The sequence below is a fragment of the Tribolium castaneum genome, chromosome 8, assembly GCF_031307605.1.
Source record: "Tribolium castaneum strain GA2 chromosome 8, icTriCast1.1, whole genome shotgun sequence".
Taxonomy (NCBI): Eukaryota; Metazoa; Arthropoda; class Insecta; order Coleoptera; family Tenebrionidae; genus Tribolium; species Tribolium castaneum.
In genome coordinates, this window is record NC_087401.1 from 14,275,860 (window position 1) to 14,298,800 (window position 22,941).

At 30.8% G+C, this 22,941-nt stretch overlaps 1 protein-coding gene across 10 annotated transcripts in view; it reads right to left on the reverse strand.

Moving 5' to 3' along the window:
- The window catches only part of inaE (inactivation no afterpotential E), a 33,764-nt gene extending 10,823 nt beyond the window's left edge, over positions 1-22,941 (reverse strand). For 3 of the 10 annotated variants that reach the window (XM_064358301.1, XM_064358296.1, XM_064358303.1), the window contains exons 1-8: positions 20,193-20,620; positions 15,042-15,376; positions 8,594-8,805; positions 6,600-6,885; positions 4,764-5,409; positions 2,104-2,547; positions 115-341; positions 38-61 (exon numbers count right to left, since the gene is read on the reverse strand). In XM_064358301.1, the coding sequence (XP_064214371.1) occupies positions 38-61; positions 115-341; positions 2,104-2,547; positions 4,764-5,409; positions 6,600-6,885; positions 8,594-8,805; positions 15,042-15,136 (1,934 nt within the window). In that variant the 5' untranslated portion in view covers positions 15,137-15,376; positions 20,193-20,620. Of the gene's footprint in view, positions 1-37; positions 62-114; positions 342-2,103; positions 2,548-4,763; positions 5,410-6,599; positions 6,886-8,593; positions 8,806-15,041; positions 15,377-20,033; positions 20,052-20,181; positions 20,621-22,837 lie in introns of those variants that run through there. The other 7 variants (XM_064358305.1, XM_064358304.1, XM_064358302.1 and 4 more) reach the window with 5 other exon arrangements.

Below are 22,941 nucleotides of genomic sequence, written 5' to 3' on the forward strand. Positions count from 1 at the left end.
CAAGGGGTAACATGCAACAATCACATTTTTTTATTACCTCCATCTTTTTTCATACTTTTGTCTGAAATAAGGAACGGTGTAGCATTAATTTTCGAAAATTTGAACTTTACTTACTCGCCACGTGTTGGATGATGTCTCACCACGTGGATTATTCGTCCAGGAGGATACAGTGGTTGATGCGAAGTCAAAGCTATGGTACTATCAGAAGGATGCAAACCTCCTCTGGCCGTGCGTTTCGACCTCATATACTCCCCCACATCGCTTTCACCAGTGGACAACTCCACAGCGGACGTCGGCTGGGAGCAGCCACAGCAAACAATACTACACGTGATGGTCTTCCACTAAAACACAAGCAATCAGTACCAAATAGTACAAAATTGATGTTAACAAAAAAATATTTATATATATATATATATATAATATATATTATATATAATATATTATATATTATTTATTATATATTATATATTATATATTATATATTATATATCATATATTCTACAGCGTGCTCAAAAACTGGCGCACCAACTCAATGGTGTGTGGTAGAGAACTGGTTACATATAAAGGTAAAAATAGTAAAAAAATTCTTTGTATTAAAGTTATTAATAAATAACGGATTTTAGATAAATGATATGTGGCAACGTTGTCTAACAGTCATGATCGCAATAGAATTTGAGCAATAATAAAAATAAATTATTTTTGAAACGGTTTCCTAGGAAATAATTCCCAGTGTTGGCACATCTACACATTGTGATTTTTTGGATGAATTTTAATTTTTTTAAATTAAAAAAAACTGCTAAAATCTGATAGTAAATTTAAAAATAATTATTATTCGTTTTGTTACGGAACGATTACCTGGTATGAAACATAAAAACATAATAAAATAATGAAAACTAAAGAAGTTAACACAATAAGTTTGTAGCTCCAGATTTTTTAAAATATAACTTTAGGAATTTTTTCAACATTTTTCCCGTAATCTGTACTTGCTTCTCAATAACGTACCACTGAGTTGGTGCGCCAGTTTTTGAGCACCCTGTATTATATATTATACATTATATATATAATATTATATATTATATATTATTTATTATATACATAATATTATATATTATATATTATTTATTATATACATAATATTATATATTATATATTATATATTATATACAGCGTGCTCAAAAACTGGCGCACCAACTCAATGGTGTGTGGTAGAGAACTGGTTACATATAAAGGTGAAAATAGTAAAAAAATTCTTTGAATTAAAGTTATTGATAAATAACTAATTTTAGATAAATGATATGTGACAACGTTGTCTAACATTCATGATCGCAATAGAATTTGAGCAACAATAAAAATAAATTATTTTTGAAACAGTTTCCTAGGAAATAATTCCCAGTGTTGGCACATCTACACATTGTGATTTTTTGGATGAATTTTAATGTTTTTAAATTAAAAAAACTGCTAAAATCTGATAGTAAATTTAAAAATAATTATTCATCGTTTTGTTACGGAACGATTACCTGGTATGAAACATAAAAACATAAAAAAATTATGAAAACTAAACAAGTTAACACAATAAGTTTGTAGCTCCAGATTTTTTTAAATATGACTTTAGGAATTTTTTTAACATTTTTCTCGTGATCTACACGTGCTTCTCAACAACGTACCACTGAGTTGGTGCGCCAGTTTTTGAGCACCCTGTATTATATATTATATATTATATATTATATATTATATATTATATATTATATATTATATATTATATATTATATATTATATATTATATATTATATATTATATATTATATATTATATATTATATATTATATATTATATATTATACCGGGTGCTCAAAAACCGGAGCACCATCTCAGTGGAGTGTGGCAGAGAATTGCTTTCAAATAAAGGTAAAAACAGTAAAAAAACAGTTTTTAGCTTCAAATCTTTTGGACTATGATTTTAGTATTTTATTCAAGATTTTTCCCGTGATCTACACATGTTTCTCAACAACGTACTACTGAGTTGGTGCGCCAGTATATGAGCACCTGTATATTATATAATATATATTATATATATATTATAAATATATTTATAAAATATAAATTACCTTTGGATCAACACTGCGCTTGATAGCGTTGATAAGATCCGCTCTGAGCGTTTCCATTTGGTTGAGTCCGATTCTAGGCACCACATCCTTGCCCACCACCACCGAGACGGTGAAGGCTTTGGTGTACTCCACTGCAGGTAAACTGAGAAGGCCACCAGGTGGCGAGTAACAATAACATTTCAAAGAAGCGTAATACTGTCGTAAGAGAATTCCCAAAATACTAGCGGTACCAGCACCTAGTGAATGTCCTACTATGACGATTTGAAATTCGGGAGTTCCACGTTCGGGAGCGTGTTGTAAAGCGCGTTCAATCAGTTGTTCCTCTTGCAATTTCTCCAAAATGTATTGGGCGGCTTGGACCATTCCTTTATGACCCAGCCAATCTTCACGTGGCGGGTTTAGCGGTAAAGTTTCACCTTCGGCATTCAGATCTGTTAATATGTCCTGAAAATTGCCCTTTAGTTTGTGCAAAATAATAAGCCGGGTGGCCCAAAATAAAGAGTGAATTTTGGGGCAAATCTTACAAGTAGTCCTAATCTATAATTTACCTACTTTTATAGAAGTTTTAAATTATTAGAGAAACATTTATTTGCTTAAAATAAAGTAACTTTGATAAAAACATAATGAAAACGCTATATTCTGGCCTAAAAGTACGAATTATGTTAAAGTTTTGTCGAAAACGGCTTATTTTGGCCAATTCTTTACCTAGAAAAAAGTAAAAACTTGTATAAAACTGACTGAAAACGCCCCATTTAAGTAAATTGAACGAATTAAGTTAGGGTTTGGTGGAAAACGCTATATTTCAAAAAAATTTTTGCTTAGAAACACGAAAACCTAAATGGAACAGACTGAAAATGTCTTATTCAAGCACAAAAGTACGAATTTGTTTGAAAACAGCATATTTTAAAAAATTCCTGGCTTTGAAACAAAAAATCTTTTACATAACACAGCGAAAACACCTTTTTCTAGTTGAAAAGAAACAGTTTCTTGAAACGAAACGACTAAATTTGGATAAAACAGACTGAAAATTTCATATTCTAGCAAAATGAAGCAAAGAATCATTGCAAATAAGCCGTTTTTATTCAAACTGTAGCACAAATCGCCCTCTTAAGACAGAATATGGCGTTTTTAGTGTATTATATGAGTTTTTTTTGTTTCGAAGCAACGAATCTTCCGAAATATGCAGTTTTCAAACAAACTTTAACTCTTTTTGTTCATTTATGCCAGAATTACGCGTTTTCAGTCTGTTCTGTATAAGTTTACTCTTTTGTATGCAAAAAATCGTCAGAAATAAGCCGTTTTCGTCAAAACTATCCCATAATTCGTTATTTTGTGCCAAAAATACAGCGTTTTCATTATGTTTTATATAAGTATACTCTGTTCTAAGCAAAGAATCGTCCGAAATAAGCCGTTTTCGTCAAAACTATAACATAATTCGTCCTTCTGTGCCAAAAATATAGCGTTTTCATTATTTTTTAGATAAGTATATAATCTATTCTAAGCAAAGAATTGGCCAAAACAAAGTGTTTTCAAGTCTAACAATTGCAACGACATCGTTATTTGAAATATGACTTTAGTTTATCTTTTATTTTTCTGGTAAGTATAAAAAATTGATTAAAAAAACAAAAAAAAAAGAAAATAAAGCCAAAAAGTTCAAAAAATTTTTTCATACGTACTACATATCAAATATATGTATATAATATATAATATATAATATATAATATATAATATATAATATATAATATATATATTTTGTGCCTTTTTGAAACATAATAATAACAAAAATATAAATTCTATGCGTTACTTTAGAAACTCACTGTTTATATACTTTTACTAATTTTTACTAATATTCAAAGACGATTTTTTAATAATATAACAGCCTAATGAACAAATGTTTTTTTAAATAATCACATTAAAGTCTTTTTAATGCACATTTTTAAATAAATTAATAAAAAAATTATATATTTCTAATATTTCTGTCCATTTTGTTTAGTTTAAGTATAAGGAAAGGTGTTTGATGTTTTTATCTAAAAAAAAAATACAGTTTTCTGACAACGTTTCGATTTTAATTGAATATTTTTCAACCCGTTAATAAAAAAAAATTCACGGCATGAAGAAGTTTAAATTAAAATCGAAACGTTGCCAGAAAATTGTATTCCTTATAATGAAAATAAATAATTGCCACTTAATAAAATATTATTTGAAGATTTTCGAAAAGTAAAACAAGAAAGTTGCTTAGAAATTTTTTCTACGTCCAGAATTTTTTATTTTTTTTGCTTAACTGTATGTAAATTAACATTGCCTGTTGTAGTTTTTTTTAATTACAGTAAAACCTCTCAACAACGGACACCGATGGGGAATCTTTAATTGTCCGTTGTGGAGAGGTGTCCGCTAATGGGAGGTGGAAATTTTAATATAGGTTTTGTTACGTTCCTACAAAAATGTCCGTTGTGAAGAAGTGTCCGTTAAGAGAGGTTTATTTCAACTACGTACGAGTGTATCAAAAAATGCATAAAATATAGGATGTTTCATGTAAAAAAATTGCATTGTAACATTTTTTGTGAAAAAAATTTTTTGGGCTTAAATACAAAAAATTTAAAAATTTTGGAAGCCACAAAATTCGTCTTGGAAATTTGATCCACCCGGCACTCCAGACTTACCTTCATACTCAAAGTGCCCCTAATACTAATCACAACCTTTTTCCTATCATAATCCAACGCCACAAAGAACGGCGTCTGTCCCACATCCACATGATAAGTCGCATAAATAATCTCAATGTCCCCCAAGCTGGTAAGTTTCTGCAACGCCGCATAATTACATTTACAGCAATTATCCTTAACAATTTCGGCCGCGTCTGGTTTTTGGCACGGAAAACAGCAAAAGCATCGCAAATCGGTGCACAGCCGACAAAGTCCCATCGACGACGTCATGACATAAATGGGCCAACCGTAAGCGCGGACGGCAAAATGAGCAAAATGAATAACAGTCTGGAAGAGTTCCAGGTCGGCACCTTCCTGCAGCGAGAGAAACTGTGTTCGGGGAGTCACAGCGACGCCGGAAAGGAACTCATAGGTGTCGTTTTTGCGCTGCTCTACGATGGCCTTGCGTTCGATTTTCTGGAATTTGCGGAGAAGGACTAAGCCGGCGATTACGTCGGATGGGACGACGTCCAAGTCGCGGAAGAAGTCGGAAAGGAGGCGAGCGATGTCGGCGAATGAGTTGCGGTTGCGGTCCGAGGCTGAAGAACAACAGAAGAGGAAACGGCACCGTTGCTGCCAGCTGTCCTGATAGGCGCGCAGGACTTTTCTGAATAAAATAAAAATAAAAACATAACTAACAAAAAAAATCATAACTCAAAAACTATTGGGAATTTGGCCATTTTCTCGATGCCAATTCAAAGTGATGAAAAAAAATTATTTTTTTTCAACTCACTCCAGCGAATTTTTATGGACTTCTATATGCGTTAACAACCCACTATAGTGGTTAAAAGTCCACAAAAAGTCCATTTGATCGATTTTTTGATGTTTGAGTTTTTCAATTTTCGTCGCAATTTTTGTCGATTTTGGGTACCCCGAGCATTTCTCGAGCAATAGCTCCGAAACTATTAGAGATAACCCCATGAAGTGTATTATCGTTGGAAAGCTCTTTGAATTATCTATTTTTTTTCAAAAAAAATTATTGTTCTCCGACTAATAGTTTTCGAGCAAATTGCAAACAAAAGCAACAATTGGTAGAATTTTAAAAAATTCATAACTAAAAAACTGTTGGAAATTTGGCCATTTTCTCGATGCCAATCGATTCCCCGGATCATTTTGCATAGGCATGGATTAAAACAGTTCCACTTTTTCGAATAGTATTGCCGTAATTTATTTTATTTTAATTTGAAAAATGGTGGATGCGCCAAATTATTTTTCAAAAAATTCATAATTCAAAAACTAAAAGTCGTAGAGCAATGCGGTTTGTTCCATTGAATTCAGCGGCTCATTTTCTGTATTATACCAACTTTTCACGAGATTGAAAGTTTTGATTTTTTTTTGCTAAAATTTCTCCGACTAATGGTTTTCGAGAAAATTGCAAATAAAAGCAAAAATAGGTAAAATTTTTCGGACGGATTTTAATTTCATTGGGGGCGCTGGAGTTTGCTCTACAAAGTTATTATTCATTATTAGCCAGTTTTCCGACAAAAAATTACCTAATCTTGATATGTAGTTCGTATTGTGTCGTAAAAAATGGCGCGTGTATGTAAAATTTCAGATTGGATAACAACAAAACAAGCTTAAAATATTTTGCACGGATTAGCTATAAACAGACCAACTATATTTATTGTCTTTAGATGCGCACCAGAAGGAAGTGTGTTCAAAAACAAATAATCTGAAGTACTTATATTATGCTCAAAATCTCATTTTTTGGCAAAATGTTGTAAAAATAAATAATGTAAACATATCTTTTTTTTTGTGTTACTAATAATTTAGTGTTTTTAGTTAAACTCTACCTACCGTTGTCGCCAATTTCGTGTACTGCCTGACCTCTTGTATTGAAATTTTGATTCAGATTCTCTCATCGAACGCTGGTATTGTTTCATTTTCACCCACGAACGCCCAGCTGCGTCGTAAGTACACCATACGGTTATAAGTACGGAAAAAAGTATGCACCAGTTACACACAACCATGCCCAACACAGTCTCTTTAGGATTCATAGGGTTGATGGTTTTACAAGTAAAGTAATTGCGAACAAACCAAGCCACACCAGCTGACAACCAACCTCCTTCAATGATCATTACAGCTGAAAAAAAAAACAAGATCACAATTTTCATCATCTTCAGCGTTTTCGTATAAGTGTTACCAATTTTTTTTGTTGGAACATTTTAATTTAAAACACGTTGCTATTGGAAACGTGTTTTAAAATAGTGTTTATAATCTAAATAAAATTTTACCAACAAAAAAATTGTAAAATTTAGGTGTGTACAAATTTACATACATACAGGGTGACCCAGCAGTGTGTACTCGGTCTATAACTTTTTTACTATTTGAAATTACCATTCTGTTTTTATTATCCGATAGATCGACTAAAAGTCCACAAACTAAAAACATTTTTTTATACACAGGGTGTTGTATACAGGGTGATGAACCAAAGTTATATTTTTTTAAATGGAACACCCTATATATTTTTGCATAATTCAATTCTACGCAAAAAATAATGTAACTTTATATAAACCATTATGGGTCTATCTCTTTTCGTTTCGGAATTATTTAACTTTTCGTTAAAAAAAAGACCAATTTTTGAAAAACACTGCAAAGTCGCTTATGAATATTTTCCGATAAATTTACAACAGAAAAACTTAGAATACCTTGTAGTTTTAAAAAATAGACGACTTTTAGTTAAAGCACGCAGATAACATACAGGGTGTGCCAAAACGCAAAAAGTTAAATAACTCATTTTTTTCAAATGGAACATCCTGTATTTTATTAAATGTATCGAAAGCATTTTTGATAAGCCTTTTAACGGTATAGGGTTTGCATAACAAATTTAAAATATTTTTCGAAACTGTTCAAAAAAATATATTTTATTACAAGAGAATTTGTTAGCCTTGAATCTGATAGTCAAATATTAATTAATTTTTTGACATGTACTAATGTGACTAATTACACAAGTAATCTCATTATTATCTGATACATAAATGAATTTCACTCATCAAGAATTATTAATAAAATAAATAAAAAATATATTTTTTATTTTTTTGAACACTTTAAGAAATATTGTAAATTTGCTATAAAAACCGCATATCAATAGAAAGCTTATAAAAAATGCAATCAACATATGTAAAGAAATACATGATGTTCCTTTAAAAAAAATGAGTTATTCAACTTTTTGCGTTTTGGCACACCCTGTACATTATTTCCGTGTTTCAAGTAAAAGTCGACTATTTCCTAAAACTACAGGGTATTCTGAGTTTTTCTGTTGCAAATATACCGAAAAATAGTCATAGGCGACTTTGCAGCGATTTTTCAAAAATTGGTCTTTTTGATAACGAAAAGTTGAATAATTCCGAAACGAAAAAAGATAGACCCATAAAAGTTTATACAAAGTTACATTATTTTTTTGCGTAGAATCTAATCATGCAAAAATATATAGGGTGTTCCATTTAAAAAAATATAACTTTGGTTCGCCACCCTGTATACAACACCCTGTGTATAATAAAAACACTTTCAGTTTGTGGACGTTAAGTCGCCCTATCGGATAATAAAAACAGAATCGCAATATTTTAAATAATAAAAAAGTTATAGACCGATTATGCACCCCTGGGTCACCCTGTATGATAGCCCCTCCCTGCTGAAACATTTAATCACACCATCCACGGAGTAATTACAGTTAATATGCAAACATCCATATTAATCAAGCAAATGTTCACAAATCAATACACCTTTGAAATTACAAGATAAGATAGCTTGATCCAAATTTCAAATAAAAACTTACAAGCTAATTGTCTTACCTACTCTAAAATAAAGAATATACTGCATGGAAGCACGTGGTGCTGTGTCCAAAATGCTCCCCTTCATGGCTATCACACAGATGGCTAGTTCGATGGCCATAGACAGTGCTAGAATTACCACATAGCCCAGAACCAAACCCAGCAGTTGCAATTCACAGTGTACTAGATTTTCAAATGTGGCCAAACTGAGAAATACCGTCAAGATGACAGTCCTGTAACACAAAAAATCCCTAATTGAATTGTTAACGCTCGTCGTAATTATTTTCAATTATCCGAGCGTTGGAAAGAGTTTAATTTAATTAGTGGAAATTTGATGGCTTCGTATGAATGATGAGCACTTGAAAACATCCCCTTGTTTTCAACACGAAAATCAGTAAAGTACCAATGGTGTTAATGTAATGAAAATTTACAAAAGAACGATGATATGTCACGTTAAAATGTTTTTGACTACACACAAAAAACAAGAAGTCAAATTTATTCCAACGAAATAAGACAACAAACTTCGAACTTAGTTTGTGTTCCTTTAACAAACAAACTTAGAAGTGTTTATTCTGGCGGAAAAATAGAACTCGTTGATGGCTCATTGAAACATCGAGAGAATCAATTTATATAATAGGAATAGGTCTCTATCAATATTCCTCCAGTTTTTACCAAATTTGATAAAAATTATCAATGAGCAATGTTTTTCCTAAGTAAAAATGAAATAAAAAAAATGAGTTATTTGCATTTTAGCACACTCTGTACATATCTACGTGCTTTAACAAAAGGTCGACTATTGGCTAAAGTCAATTTGATTAAACGAAGCATCATATTATGCAAAACTAAAAAAATAAATAATTTAAAAAATATCAAAAATAATAAAAATTAAGGGTATTTGAATTTTTTATAAGACAATTAAGCCCTTAATTATAGCACAATTTCACGTTTTCACAAATATTTGTATAAAAGAAAAAGAACAAAAACCTTTTTTTACAAAAACAAATAACTTTTAATGTCAGTGGTAGAGGGAACAAATTTAAATGGCAAATTATCCCTCTTTTTACAACCACTTTCTTTCCATCTACGATCAGATAGGAAAACATTTTCATTTTAAAACGTATTTTATGAGATGATTTGCTAAGATATATACAACAAAAACCACAAAGGGAAAATTATTCTAATAAATTGAAAACAATATTTCTTATACGTTTATATGCATACAGGGTGTCCTGTCTAAACCCCACATTAGAAGTATTGTTAGTTATAATAATGATAGTCATCTGAAAATTTGTATACAACCATAATCGCGTAGGTCCTGCTCAATAAAAATATTTTCAAGATGGTGACGCTTCCGGTTATACCGGAAGTCGCTATCAACTTCTTTATTTTAAATGGAAAGCTATATTTTTTAATGCATTTTTGGATTACTAGTGTTATTATAAGGTAGTTTTCTTAAGCTTTCCCTATACCTAAATTTAGCCGTTTACGAAATATTTGTGTTTTTAATTTTTTTTTGGATTTGCACCTTCCAGTTCAAAAATCGATAACTCCGCCATTTTTTAAAATGTGGAAATATTTTTTAGCTCATTTAAGAGAGGAAGCCTAGAACTTTCTTTGGCTGTTTTCAAATTTCTAAAAAAAGAATACAAATCCCAAATATTTAAAGTTAAGTTTTCAAGACTTTAAGCACCGATAATCCAATCTTTTCAATTTAAATGTACACAAGTTTTATTTCATTCAATCGTAGAAGATTTTTGAACATCACCAAAAGCTATTATTCTAAAAAAAATATTCTAAAATATTTTCTACGTCACTTTACAAAGCGATCAAAAAGTTTTTCTATCAAGTAGGCTTAGAAAGTAAAGGACGTATGTCTGCAGAACTCAAGCCTAAAGTCAAAAGAAAGATGTAAAAAAAATTAAGCAAATTAAATTATTGTTGGAATCTGGTGTATTATGTAACCAAGGAATTTTCTGTTGAAAAAAAAACACATTCGTAAAATACCCAAGAAAATTTTTACTCAAAAAAATAAAAAATACAAAAAATAAAAACTTATGTATGATGGCACGTGACCAGTATGAGCTATCCAGCCTGAAAAACCAGATTTATTGCAAGGCACGTGGACCGTCCAAAGCCAACTTTTTTGTCGAACCTGCAGCCGAACAGTCCAATCGTCCAATAGTAAAGCCAACGATATTAGCAGTTATTAAAGCACATAACTTGTTTGGTCGGCTAAAGGGCACATGCGTCGGCTGTGCACCTGCTATGCAACTCTATTTGGCATAAAAACTTGCCCACATCATTGTAACGAGAGAAATTGTAACGATAAAAATATTTAATTTCAAAAAATTAAATTGTTTTTTTTTCTTTTTTTTTTCTTTTTTTACCCTCTACTTAGAACTTTAACACTTCGCGTTTAAACATTCGTGCGTGAATAAAACGCTCCCTAAAACACTAGAAAGAAATAAATTGCTTCGAATTGATGGAATTTCTCATAATTTATTCCCCGTATGGCTTGTTGGTCTCCAGAGTTACGGGTAGGGCGACTTAACCGAAAACGTTCAGATATAACAAATCAGAAGTCTCTAATAATGTATTACATTTTGGGGGAATCCCCCACTTGCATTTGCACATCCCCCTATTGATCGATGGTAGATGTGAATTACTAGACATTAAAGCATCCAATAACTTGAATTATTGCAATTTTAGCTCCCACTTAGGGGTGACTAAGTCTCGAGGTGCTTATATTTGGAAAGGACGGCACCCCATTTGCCTCCCTATTTTTAGCGTTTCTTGGAGGTTTTAATAGTCACAGGTGTCACATTTTGTTAATTGTTGGACGAAATTTCTTGTGTCTCGGCAAAATCGATATTCAACCCTAGGATTACTCCATCTCTCTTTTCGACGTCACCCTATTACGATTCCTTTCATCTTGTATTAGCATCTGTAGAAGAGCGATTGCCTGAACCGTGATAGTCAATGATGATCCGGTTGGAAATACTTAATGCAGATTAAGAGAGTGATGAATAACTGTTTGCTTGCTCATTTTTTTTTTAATATGGATTGCGCTTCCTCTTTCACGCTTGCAGATTTTTTCCCAAACCTTTGATCCCTAATACGTGATTATCACGTAATTACGGAAGCCGTGATAAAGACGGATGATGAATAGGCACGTTTATCTCAATGCACAAGTTTATTAAATGAGTCATGCGTCTTTTTTTACAGTGTTTAACGAACATAATGTTTGCCAAAACGAGTGAGCGCAATAGTGGGCTTTTACAATTTTTTTTAGAACTATTTTTCTATCTACAGCAATTAAATTAAATTAAGTTGACGTATCGGTCTGAACTGTTTTAAATTGTAATAGTTTTTTTAGAACGGTACATTTTCTAAGGGGGTGTAGGGTCTTAACCCCACATTAGAAGTATTGAAAGTTCTAATAAAGATATTTAATTGAAAGTTGGTACTCAGCCATAATTCGTTGAGTTCTGACCAATGAAAGTATTTTCAAGATGGTGGCACTTCCGGTTATAACGGAAGTCGCTACTAACTTTCTTAGTTTAAATGGAAAGCTATGTTTTTAACTGCGTTTTTGGATTAGTTAAGTTATTTTAAGAAAGTTTTTATCAGCTTTCCCTATACCTAAGTTTAACCGTTTTCGAGATATTTAAGATTTTTTGAAAATTTTTGGATTTGCACCTGTCACTTAAAAAATCAGTAACTCGCTTAGTTTTAGAGATTTCGAAATCATATTTGGCGAATTAAAAGAGAAAGCCTGTATCTGTTCTCCAGTGTGTTCAAAATTGAAAAAGAAGTTAACAAACCCAAAAATTTTACGGTTAAGTTTGGACAACTTCAAGTACCCATAACTTAATTTTTTCAAATGGGATGTCCCAATTTTTATTTTACTAGATGGAGGAGAATTTTGTTCTGCATCGATCTGTATTGGCGTTCCCTATACCTATCTGTGATAATTTTCAAGTTATGTTGGTTTTTTTGACATTGTAGAAAATTTCTTACTAACCACAGCTATTTTTGCATAGTTAACCATGAAAACATTTCTGATTAAACAAACGACAAAGTCTGTCCAAATTGTGTTGTCTGTTCTTTAAAATGAAATAAATTCAATGAATGTTAGTTTAAAAAACTTTAATCTCACATTTTTTCTCTCGTTTCCATGGCAACCTATGATAAAAGGTCCATGGCTAATAAATTTCTCAATCCCAACAAAAAGTTATTGTAACTTGAAAACTATTAAACATAAGTATAGGGAATGCTAACACAGATCAATGCAGAATTAAATTCTCTACGATTTAATGAAATAAAACTTGTGGCATTTCATTTGAAAAAATTGAGTTATGGGTGCTTAAAGTTCTACAAATTTAACTTTAAAAATTTGGGGTTTGTTATCTTTTTTTAGAAATTCGAAAACACCGAAAGAAAGATCCAGGCTTCCTCTTTCAAATGAGCTAAAAAATATCTCCAAATTTAAAAAATGGCAGAGTTATCGATTTTTGAACTAGGCGATGCAAATTCAAAAAAAAAATTAAAAACCCTAAATATTTCGTAAACGGCTAAATTTAGGTATAGGGAACGCTTATGGAAACTACCTTAAAATAACTCTGGTAATCTAAAAACGCATTAAAAACTATAGCTTTCCATTTAAAATAAAGAAGTTGATAGCGACTTCCGGTATAACCGGAAGTGTCGCCAACTTGAAAATAATTTCATTGAGCAGGACCTACGCGATTATGGTCGTTTAGAAAATTTCAGATGACTGTCATTACTAGAACTCCCAATGCGTCTAATGTGGGGTTTAGGTAGGACACCCTGTATGTAGAAAGTTCCATTGAAAAAATATAAGTATGGCAATTTTTCAAATAACATAGTACGTACAGAACGCTGCATCCAGTAGATTTTTTTAAATCAATAGATTAAGTTTAATCGTTTTCGAAATATTTAAAGTTTTTTTAAAATTTTTGGATTTGCACCTGTCACTTAAAAAATCAGTAACTCGCTTAGTTTTAGAGATTTCGAAATCATATTTGGCGAATTAAAAGAGAAAGCCTGTATCTGTTCTCCAGTGTGTTCAAAATTGGAAAAGAAGTTAACAAACCCAAAAATTTTACGGTTAAGTTTGGACAACTTCAAGTACCCATAACTTAATTTTTTCAAATGGGATGTCACAATTTTTATTCTACTAGATGGAGGAGAATTTTTTTCTCCATCGATCTGTATAGGCGTTCCCTATACCTATCTGTGATAATTTTCAAGTTATGTTGGTTTTTTTGACATTGTAGAAAATTTCTTACTAACCACAGCTATTTTTGCATAGTTAGCCATGAGAACATTTCTGATTAAACAAACGACAAACTCTGTTCAAAATTGTGTTGTCTGTTCTTTGAAAACGAAATAAATTCAATGAATGTTAGTTTAAAAAACTTTAATCTCACATTTTTTCTCTCGTTTCCATGGCAACCTATGATAAAAGGTCCATGGCTAATAAATTTCCCAATCCCAACAAAAAGTTATTGTAACTTGAAAACTATTAAACGTAAGTATAGGGAATGCTAATACAAATCGATGCAGAATTAAATTCTCTACGATTTAATGAAATAAAACTTGTGGCATTTCATTTGAAAAAATTGAGTTATGGGTGCTTAAAGTTGTGAAAACTTAACTTTAAACAATTGGGGTTTGTTATTATTTTTCAGAAATTTGAAAACTTAAAAGGAAAGATCCAGGCTTCCTCTTTCAAATAAGCTAAAAAATATTTCCAAATTTTAAAAAATGGCAGAGTTATCGATTTTTGAACTGGAAGGTGCAAATCCAAAAAAAAATTAAAAACCCGAAATATTTCGTAAACGGCTAAGTTTAGGTATAGGGCAAGCTTATGAAAACTACCTTAAAATAACTCCGGTAATCCAAAAATGCAATAAAAACTATAGCTTTCCATTTAAAATAAGGAAGTTGATAGCGACTTCCGGTATAAGCGGAAGTGTCACCATCTTGAAAATATTTTCATTAAGCAGGACCTAATAGATAATGGTTGTATACAAATTTTCAGATGACTGCCATTAGTAGAACTCCCAATACTTCTAATGGAAGATTTAGATGGGTCAGCCTGTATATAAAAAGTTCCATTGAAAAAATATAACTTTGGCAGTTTGTTAAATAATAAAAAAGCTATAGGTAGTGCAATAGTACATACAGAACGCTACATACAGTAGATTTTTTTAAATCGATAGTATTTAAATTAATTTACGCGACCTAGTTCCGGTTCCCCTAAAACCCCAAATTAAGACGCTGGCGAAATGCAAAAGCCATTTCAACCCTGCAATCGTTTCGCCGATTGTCGCCCCTCGCTGAGAGAGACCCATTAAGCGTTTCTGCGACCTTTGCCCTTCCAAACCCAGTGCACTCGCTATTTGGTTCGATAGACTCGCGCTGCTTTCAAGACAACACTCACCAAATCAGGTGGACGGTGAAGAGAAAAGCCCCAGGCACGACCAAATCGTCCGATCCAACACTCCATCGTCTCCGAAAAACAACAATTCCTGGCATATTCTCACATAAAAAAACACAGTCCACAACCACTAACTCGTCATTCACTGCTACATAACACTGGGGGAAGAACAACTTCTAGGAGCCGCTGCGTCTGTCATTATCTCGGGCATTGTACGAGAACACAGCATCACACTCACATTTTTTTCTTTATCAATAGGAAGTTTCGTGGCTCGGGTTGAGGAAAGTTTGTTACTGGTGACCAGACGTGGTGTTACCTTGAATTTGTCCTCTTTGAGGCTGCAAAATGATGTAACAAGATGTTAGTTAAATGCCACTGTATGGTGATAAAAATATGTGTCAATAATAAATTAAATGCGATTCATTTTAATGGAGAACTGAGTTTTGAATGAATATTATTTGACGAAAAACGTGAATCAGAATTATCGTTATCGGTTTCTTATCAAATTTCGTTGTAAACCGTTGTAAATCCACTTTTAAATAAACATTTTGATATTATTATCATTTTGGCAAATTGTACACACAAATAGGTTTTAACAACAATTGCGCCTAAATGTTTTTCGAAAATTAAAAAATATAGAGTAGTAGATTATTAATTTTTAATTAAGGAGCAGAAAAAAAAACCTTTGATTTACTCGTAAATACGAGTATTGATGTAAATATCCTTTGTGAGGTAAAATGACTTCACCCATGGTTTTATAAGCCCTTTTTCCCAGAAATGTTGTTAAAACGAACCGAAAAATCGTTTATCACCATGTCGAAAATACGATATTTTGAGCTGAAAATTTCTAATTTTTAATAATTTTATCAAAATATGACCACACTGGATCAAAATTGACGTTATTTTAATGACTTAATTTACATTATGAGTGAGAAAAACACCTTTTTTCCGGAAAATTTCTTTGAAACAGACCGGAAAAGCACATAATACATCAAAAATTTTGTTATTTTAAGCCAATAACTCAATTTCAAGAATTTTAACAAAAAATTAATAAATTAGCTCAAAACTGACGTTCTTTTTTGTGTCTAAATTATGTACCTTATGAAAAAACTGATTAGTAAGTACATCAGCTACTTTAAAAATGTGATCATTTTTAAAGAAAATCTTTTTCGAAATTATTTTGGCTATTAAAAAAAGTTTTTTTTTTCAAATGGCACCCAACTACGGCGATTTTTTTGGTCAAAATTATGCTCTAAAAATTTCTTATACTTTACTTTTTTTACTTTACTTACTTTTTCCCAAAAATTTTGTTAAAACGAACCGAAAAATCATTTATAACCATATCGAAAATACGATATTTTGAGCTGAAAATTTCTAATTTTGAATAATTTTGTCAAAATTTGACCACACTGGATCAAAATTGACGTTATTTTAATGACTTAATTTACATTGTGAGTGAGAAAAACACCTTTTTTCCGGAAAATTTCTTTGAAACAGACCGAAAAAGCACATAATAGATCACAAATTTTGTTATTTTAAGCCAATAACTCACTTAAATTCAAGAATTTTAACAAAAAATGAGTAAATTAGCTTGAAACTGACATTATTTCTTGTGTCTAAACTATGTACTTTATGAAAAAACTGATTAGTACATCATCAGCTGCATTAAAAATGTGATCATTTTTAAAGAATATATTTTTCGACATTATTTTGGCTATTAAGAAAAAATTTTTTTAAATGACACCCAACTACGGCGATTTTTTTAGTCAAAAAAATGCTTTAAAAATTTCCTTTTTTTACTTTCACTTTTTTGTGGCAAAACAATTGGATAGACATTTGTTCAGTTTAATTATTAGAGAAAAACAGTTTTTTCGTTTTTCTCTTAAATAGACCACCCAATTTGGACAATTAAAAAAAATGGAGAAGAGAATTTAAAAGAATTAATTCTTTTTTTTTGTTAATTGTTTGAATTTTGTTTGTTCTTTGTTTATATTAAGATTAAAAAGACTATCATTTTTTGAAGAATTTTTTTCGAGAGCATTTAACTTATAATATTGCCACTTCGTCAATTAAATTGTTTACCGAAATGGCTAAAAAAGTTAGGAGTTTTCATTTAAAAAAAAAGCGTAGATGAAGTCATTACTCAAAAACCAAAAGTTAAAAAAATCCCAAAATTCAGTTCTTATTTAAGAGTTTGCTAGAACATACAGAAAAAAACAGTAGTTTTTCAGTCAGAAACAAAAATTTTGTTTTGTTAAAAAAAATGAGAAGATGTATTTACGCAAGTTTTTAAATTTTGCCAAAAAAAAAAACTTTTAGTCTTTCGGTCATTCAAACACGACCAAGTATTTATAAATAGCCCATTCATAGTTCGAATAATTGTCACAAGTCCAAATTTCTGTCATTTGGCTAATAATAATTTATTGGAATTATAAATTCGAACTTAATGAAGTTGGACAGAAACACAACTTTTATGACTGACTTTCTCAGTTCTAAAACATAGTTTCCTGTCAGTTTTCTTTAAAATTCAATTTCAGGAACAATAGGTAACATAATAACGTCCAAGTAATGAAAGCATGGCAATAAAATTGTTGAGCGTCAGCAGTAGGTGTCAGTTTTATCACAGTAAAGTGCACGCATTTAAATGAATATTTTGCATGCAGTGTCATCATAAATTATTCGCTAAAGGTACGTTATGAACGGTCAAAAATCACGAAGCTGTAAATTTATAACTGACAGAACTAAAAAAAATATACTAAAAGGAGGCTGCAACTCATGGATAACATTAGCCAGCTAAAAATAAATTTAATCGAGAAAACAGTAACGACACACGAAAAAATTGTACATATGTTAGTCACAGCTGAATCATGCTATGGAACATTTATTTTTAACAGAGAATTTAGTTTCCGTTTGCAAATAAAAGTCCAACAATTTAATTAAATTTTTGATTAAAGTGGCCCTGATTTTCAAATTAAGTTAAGTTAAGTTGTCTAAACAACTCGCTAAAAATATTATGAAAGCCCTAAAAAGTTATTGTCAGTAGGTACAATATTTTTTATGCAGTCGAAAGCCCTCTAGAAAAATCCGGAAAATTCTAAGATAATGCCTTGCTAAAAAATAAGTCGTCTGAAAACGGTACTAATGTACAAAATATTTTGGCAAAAAAAAACAAAAAAAAAATTACTTCACTATTTTTGTGCAGTCGAAGGCCCTTATGATAGGCTATATTGGCTACAAAAATCAATATATTTTGACGAATGATTCGCCAAAAAATAATTCGCCCAGAAACAAGCCAGTGACAAAATATTTTGGAAAAACCAAAAAAATTATTAAAGCCTTAAAGAGTTATTGTCAGTAAGCCCTTTATTTGGATATGTTTTGTTCTCAAAAAAATCCGGAAAATTGTATATATTTTCTATAAATATAAATATAAATATAAATGTAAATATAAATATAAATATAAATATAAATATAAATATAAATATAAATATAAATATAAATATAAATATAAATATAAATATAAATATAAATATAAATATAAATATAAATATAAATATAAAAATAAATATAAATAAAAATATAAATATAAATATATAAATATAAATATAAAAAAAAACAATAAAAAATGATTAATAATTCACTATTTTCTGCAGACGAAGGTCTTTATGATAAGCTTTAATTTTTACGATAATATGAAAAATTTTACAAAAAATTATTCGTAAAAAATAATTAATCTAAATACGAACCAGTGACAAAACATTATGAAAAAAACCAAAAACGAAAAATTTTTTTTTACAAAAACCAAAAAAGTGACTAATTCACTATTTTTTTCGCAGTCAAAGGCCCTTCTGACAAGCTTTATTTTCTAGAAAAAACTAGCAAATACAAAATATTTTGAAAAAAACAAAAAAAGTATTAAAGTTATTGTCGCTGCACATATTTTGATTTGCTCTTTAGATAAATTTTGTTCATTAAATTGTATTTTTCTTTTCAGTCGAACGGCAAATTTTAAATTTTTAATATTTTTGATATATATATAAATATAAAAAAAACAAAAAAATGATTAATTCACTAATTTTTGTAGACGAAGGTCTTTTTGATAAGCTTTAATTTTTACGATAATATGGAAAATTTAACAAATAATTATTCGTAAAAAATAATTTGACTAAATACGAACCAGTGACAAAACATTATGAAGAAAACCAAAAACGAAAAACAATTTTTTTACAAAAACCAAAAAAGTGATTAATTCACTATTTTTTTCGCAGTCAAAGGCCCTTCTGACAAGCTTTATTTTCTACAAAAAACTAGCCAATACAAAATATTTTGAGAAAACCAAAAAAAGTATTAAAGTTATTGTCGCTGCACATATTTTTTGATTTGCTCTTTAGATAAATTTTGTTCATTAAATTGTATTTTTCTTTTCAGACGAACGGCAAATTTTAAATTTTTAATATTTATTTCGTCAGATTTTCTCACGTTATTAAGAATCTGATGCTCAATTAATGAAATAAATTAATTAAAAAAAAACTATCTAAGGTTATCTAAGATTTTTTGGGCACGGAAAATTGAGTTATTTCGAATATCGTTTTGCCTTAGTATTAATTTAGTGGTATTTTAATTAAAGCAATAGGCTGATACATTTATCTTGACTCCGTTATGGTTTGCCGAGATAATCCCTTGTGACTCTCAGTCAATTTCCCCTCCCATATAGATGCCCTCAAAGTATTCAGTCTTTAATTTTTAAAATGTTAATGTTTTTCAAAATTTAGTGGTTTGTGAAATGTTGACCCAGAAATAATTAAGAATATACAACTTTAGCTAGGTCAATAACAGTAATGAATTATAAAATAAATAATGATTTATTTGATCTAAAAAAAACTGGTTCACCTCCACTAGCACAATAGTTACTCAAAATACGCTACAATTATGCTAAATGTTCCATAAAAAATCACCACTTTTAATTTATACTATACTATCATAAAACACACATACATTTTAAATATTTGGTTACACTTGAAGACACGATTAAAATAAGAATGGCCACGGCCTCCAAAATGGGAGCGAGCCACACATTCGCCTCTAATGTAACATTATTATAAACCAGTAATAAAGCGTGATTTATTCCATAAAAGTACAACACCTATTACTCACTCCTCACAGCACCCATTGAATGGCTATTTCGTTGGCCTTCCACACACTTCTAGACCACAAAAATCATCAGCACTCTCACTCTCGCTGATTTTTTTGCCAACACCTTGTATATGGTCCACGATCGGGTTTTAGATCAAGTTACCATTCCGGCCGTCGTTTACGCACTAAGACGTCGGTGTTAGCAAGGCGTCTGCTTGGAGTGTGACAAGGACGAGGAATGAAGAAGGGATTAGAGCGCTTTCGGGGAGGACAAGGAAAGGGAATTCTTTGTTGGCGTCGGTATTTTCACGGGGTGCGCGACGCAGGCGCCACGACGCCCCCGATATGCACGGCCCAGATATACCTACCACCGAAGTGGATAAATCGGTAGAGAGATCTCTTCATTTCGGTTCTGACGGGTTTATTAGGTGGAAATGGTGCGAATTAATTTGGGTATTTATACCACGCGGTTAACGGACTGATAATATTTTGTCTAGCGTTATCTAGACTATTAAAACTAAATAATGGAATTTTTCTATCAATAACAGCGAAAACCGAACATGCACGTGGTTTAATAATAGGAATAAACTTTGATACCGTCAGAAAACCGTTAATTTTAACGAAGTGTTTATTGATAATGTTATTTGAAATAATGATCTGGAAAAAATCAGTTTATTTTTAAAAATTCCATTCAGAAATAGAAAGTCTTGACTTTCTGCCGTTGCAATAATGTTATCGATCTTTAATTCAACCAAATTATACAATGTGTTTTTAAATGATTGTCATCTAGTTAACTTTGAAATTGGTTTACACGTAAAAAAAATTGTGCTCAATTGAATACTCTGTCAATAAATGACAAAACTGTCAAAATTGTCAATTAATTAATTTTAAAAAGTTCGTTAAAATGCAACTAAATTGTTATACAGCTTATATTGTCGAAGCTTATTACTGAATCGGAGACTTAAAATAAACGGAGAATTGTAATATTCTTGGTTTTACAAGGGAAATTTACAGACGACTAGATGAGAATCATTTAAAAACATATTGTATTTCCAAGATGACTGTACTTCGGGATTTACGAAAAATTGGCAGAAATTTGAAATTTTGAAATTTTTAATTTAATAAAATATACGCAAATTATTGGTATTTTTTGAAATTTTTTGACAAAATTTTTGTTAAAAAAACACAGCTCGATTACCGAAGGTTGTAATGTTGATTTATTTAAAAAGTTTGTGATAAAATATCTGCAAAAGACGGTCAGTACGTGGGGCCCTGGTGGCCCAGTGGTATAAGCGCCACTTACGAACGGGGAGGTCGTGGGTTCGAACCCGGATCAGGGTAACAATTTTTCTATGAAAAAAAGTGTAGAAAAGGTAAGTGAAACAACACGTAAGCAAAAATAGGAGATTGAGAAAACATATAGACGTATAAACGTAAAGCGGAGCATAAAACTGAAAGAAATAAGAAAATAATGCGGCAAAAGGTAAAAGTACGCAAAGGCGCCAAAGTGTAAACGTAAGAGTACATCTTAATAAAGGGAAAATACTTTTTGTCTTGAGAGAGAAAGAGATGAAGGTAAAGGTGAAACATAACTTCTAACTTTAGCGTTGAATCCTTAGATAATTTTTTTCTTAAATTATAAAAAAAAATAAACGAAAATATTTAATTTATGTCTAAAAATTTTTAGTTGACTGAGTTTGTTTAGTAAAGTCCAGAAAACATTGTTAATAAAAATCATGGCCACTGCGAATCCGGTAGGATTTGCGCACGTCAACTATTTTTGACTAGAAAATACACAAATTTTGTGATTTTTGGAGAAATCATGTCCATTTTCGATCAAAAACGTGCTGAAAGTCACAAAAAAGTAAAAACAATTTTAAAATTGTAGAATCAACTTATACACCTGGTATCTTTTGATGGAATCTGGCGAAAAATTAGAGAATTAAATTGAAAAAAAGTGAAAGAAAATGTTTTCTGGAGCTAATTCGCCGACTTTTGAACTGAATGTATTTGCGTTTTAGGTAAATTATTGCAATTATATAGTTTGTAATGTTGATTTATTCAAAAAGTTTGTGTTAAAATATCTGCAAAAGACGCTCAGTACGTAGGGCCCTGGTGGCCCAGTGGTATAAGCGCCACTTACGAACGGGGAGGTCGCGGGTTCGAACCCGGATCAGAGCAACAATTTTTCTATGAAAAAAAGTGTAGAAAAGGTAAGTGAAACAACACGTAAGCAAAAATAAGAGATTGAGAGAACACATAGACGTATAAACGTAAAGCGGAGCATAAAACTGACAGAAATAAGAAAATAATGTGGCAAAAGGTAAAAGTACGTAAAGGCGTCAAATTGTAAACGTACGAGCACATCCTAATAAAATAAAAATACTTTTTGTCTTGAGAGAGAAAGAGATGAAGGTAAAGTTGAAACATAACTTCAAACTTTAACGTTAAATCCTTAGATAACTTGTTTCTTAAATTAAAAAAAAAATTAAACGAAAATATTTAATTTATGTCTAAAAAATTTTAGTTAAATGAGTTTGTTTAGTAAAGTCCCGAAACCATTATTAATAAAATCATGGTCATGTGGAAGATAAGTTTGAACGCACAACACTCGACTCGACTATTTAGTATTTCGTCAGAAATAACGTAATTTGAAGATTACTTACTGATTTTTACTTAGTTATTGTGCTCTAATAATTCTACGCTCACTACTCACACAAAAAATTAAATCAAATGAAAGCTACGAATTTTTAAAAGTTGCATAATTTAA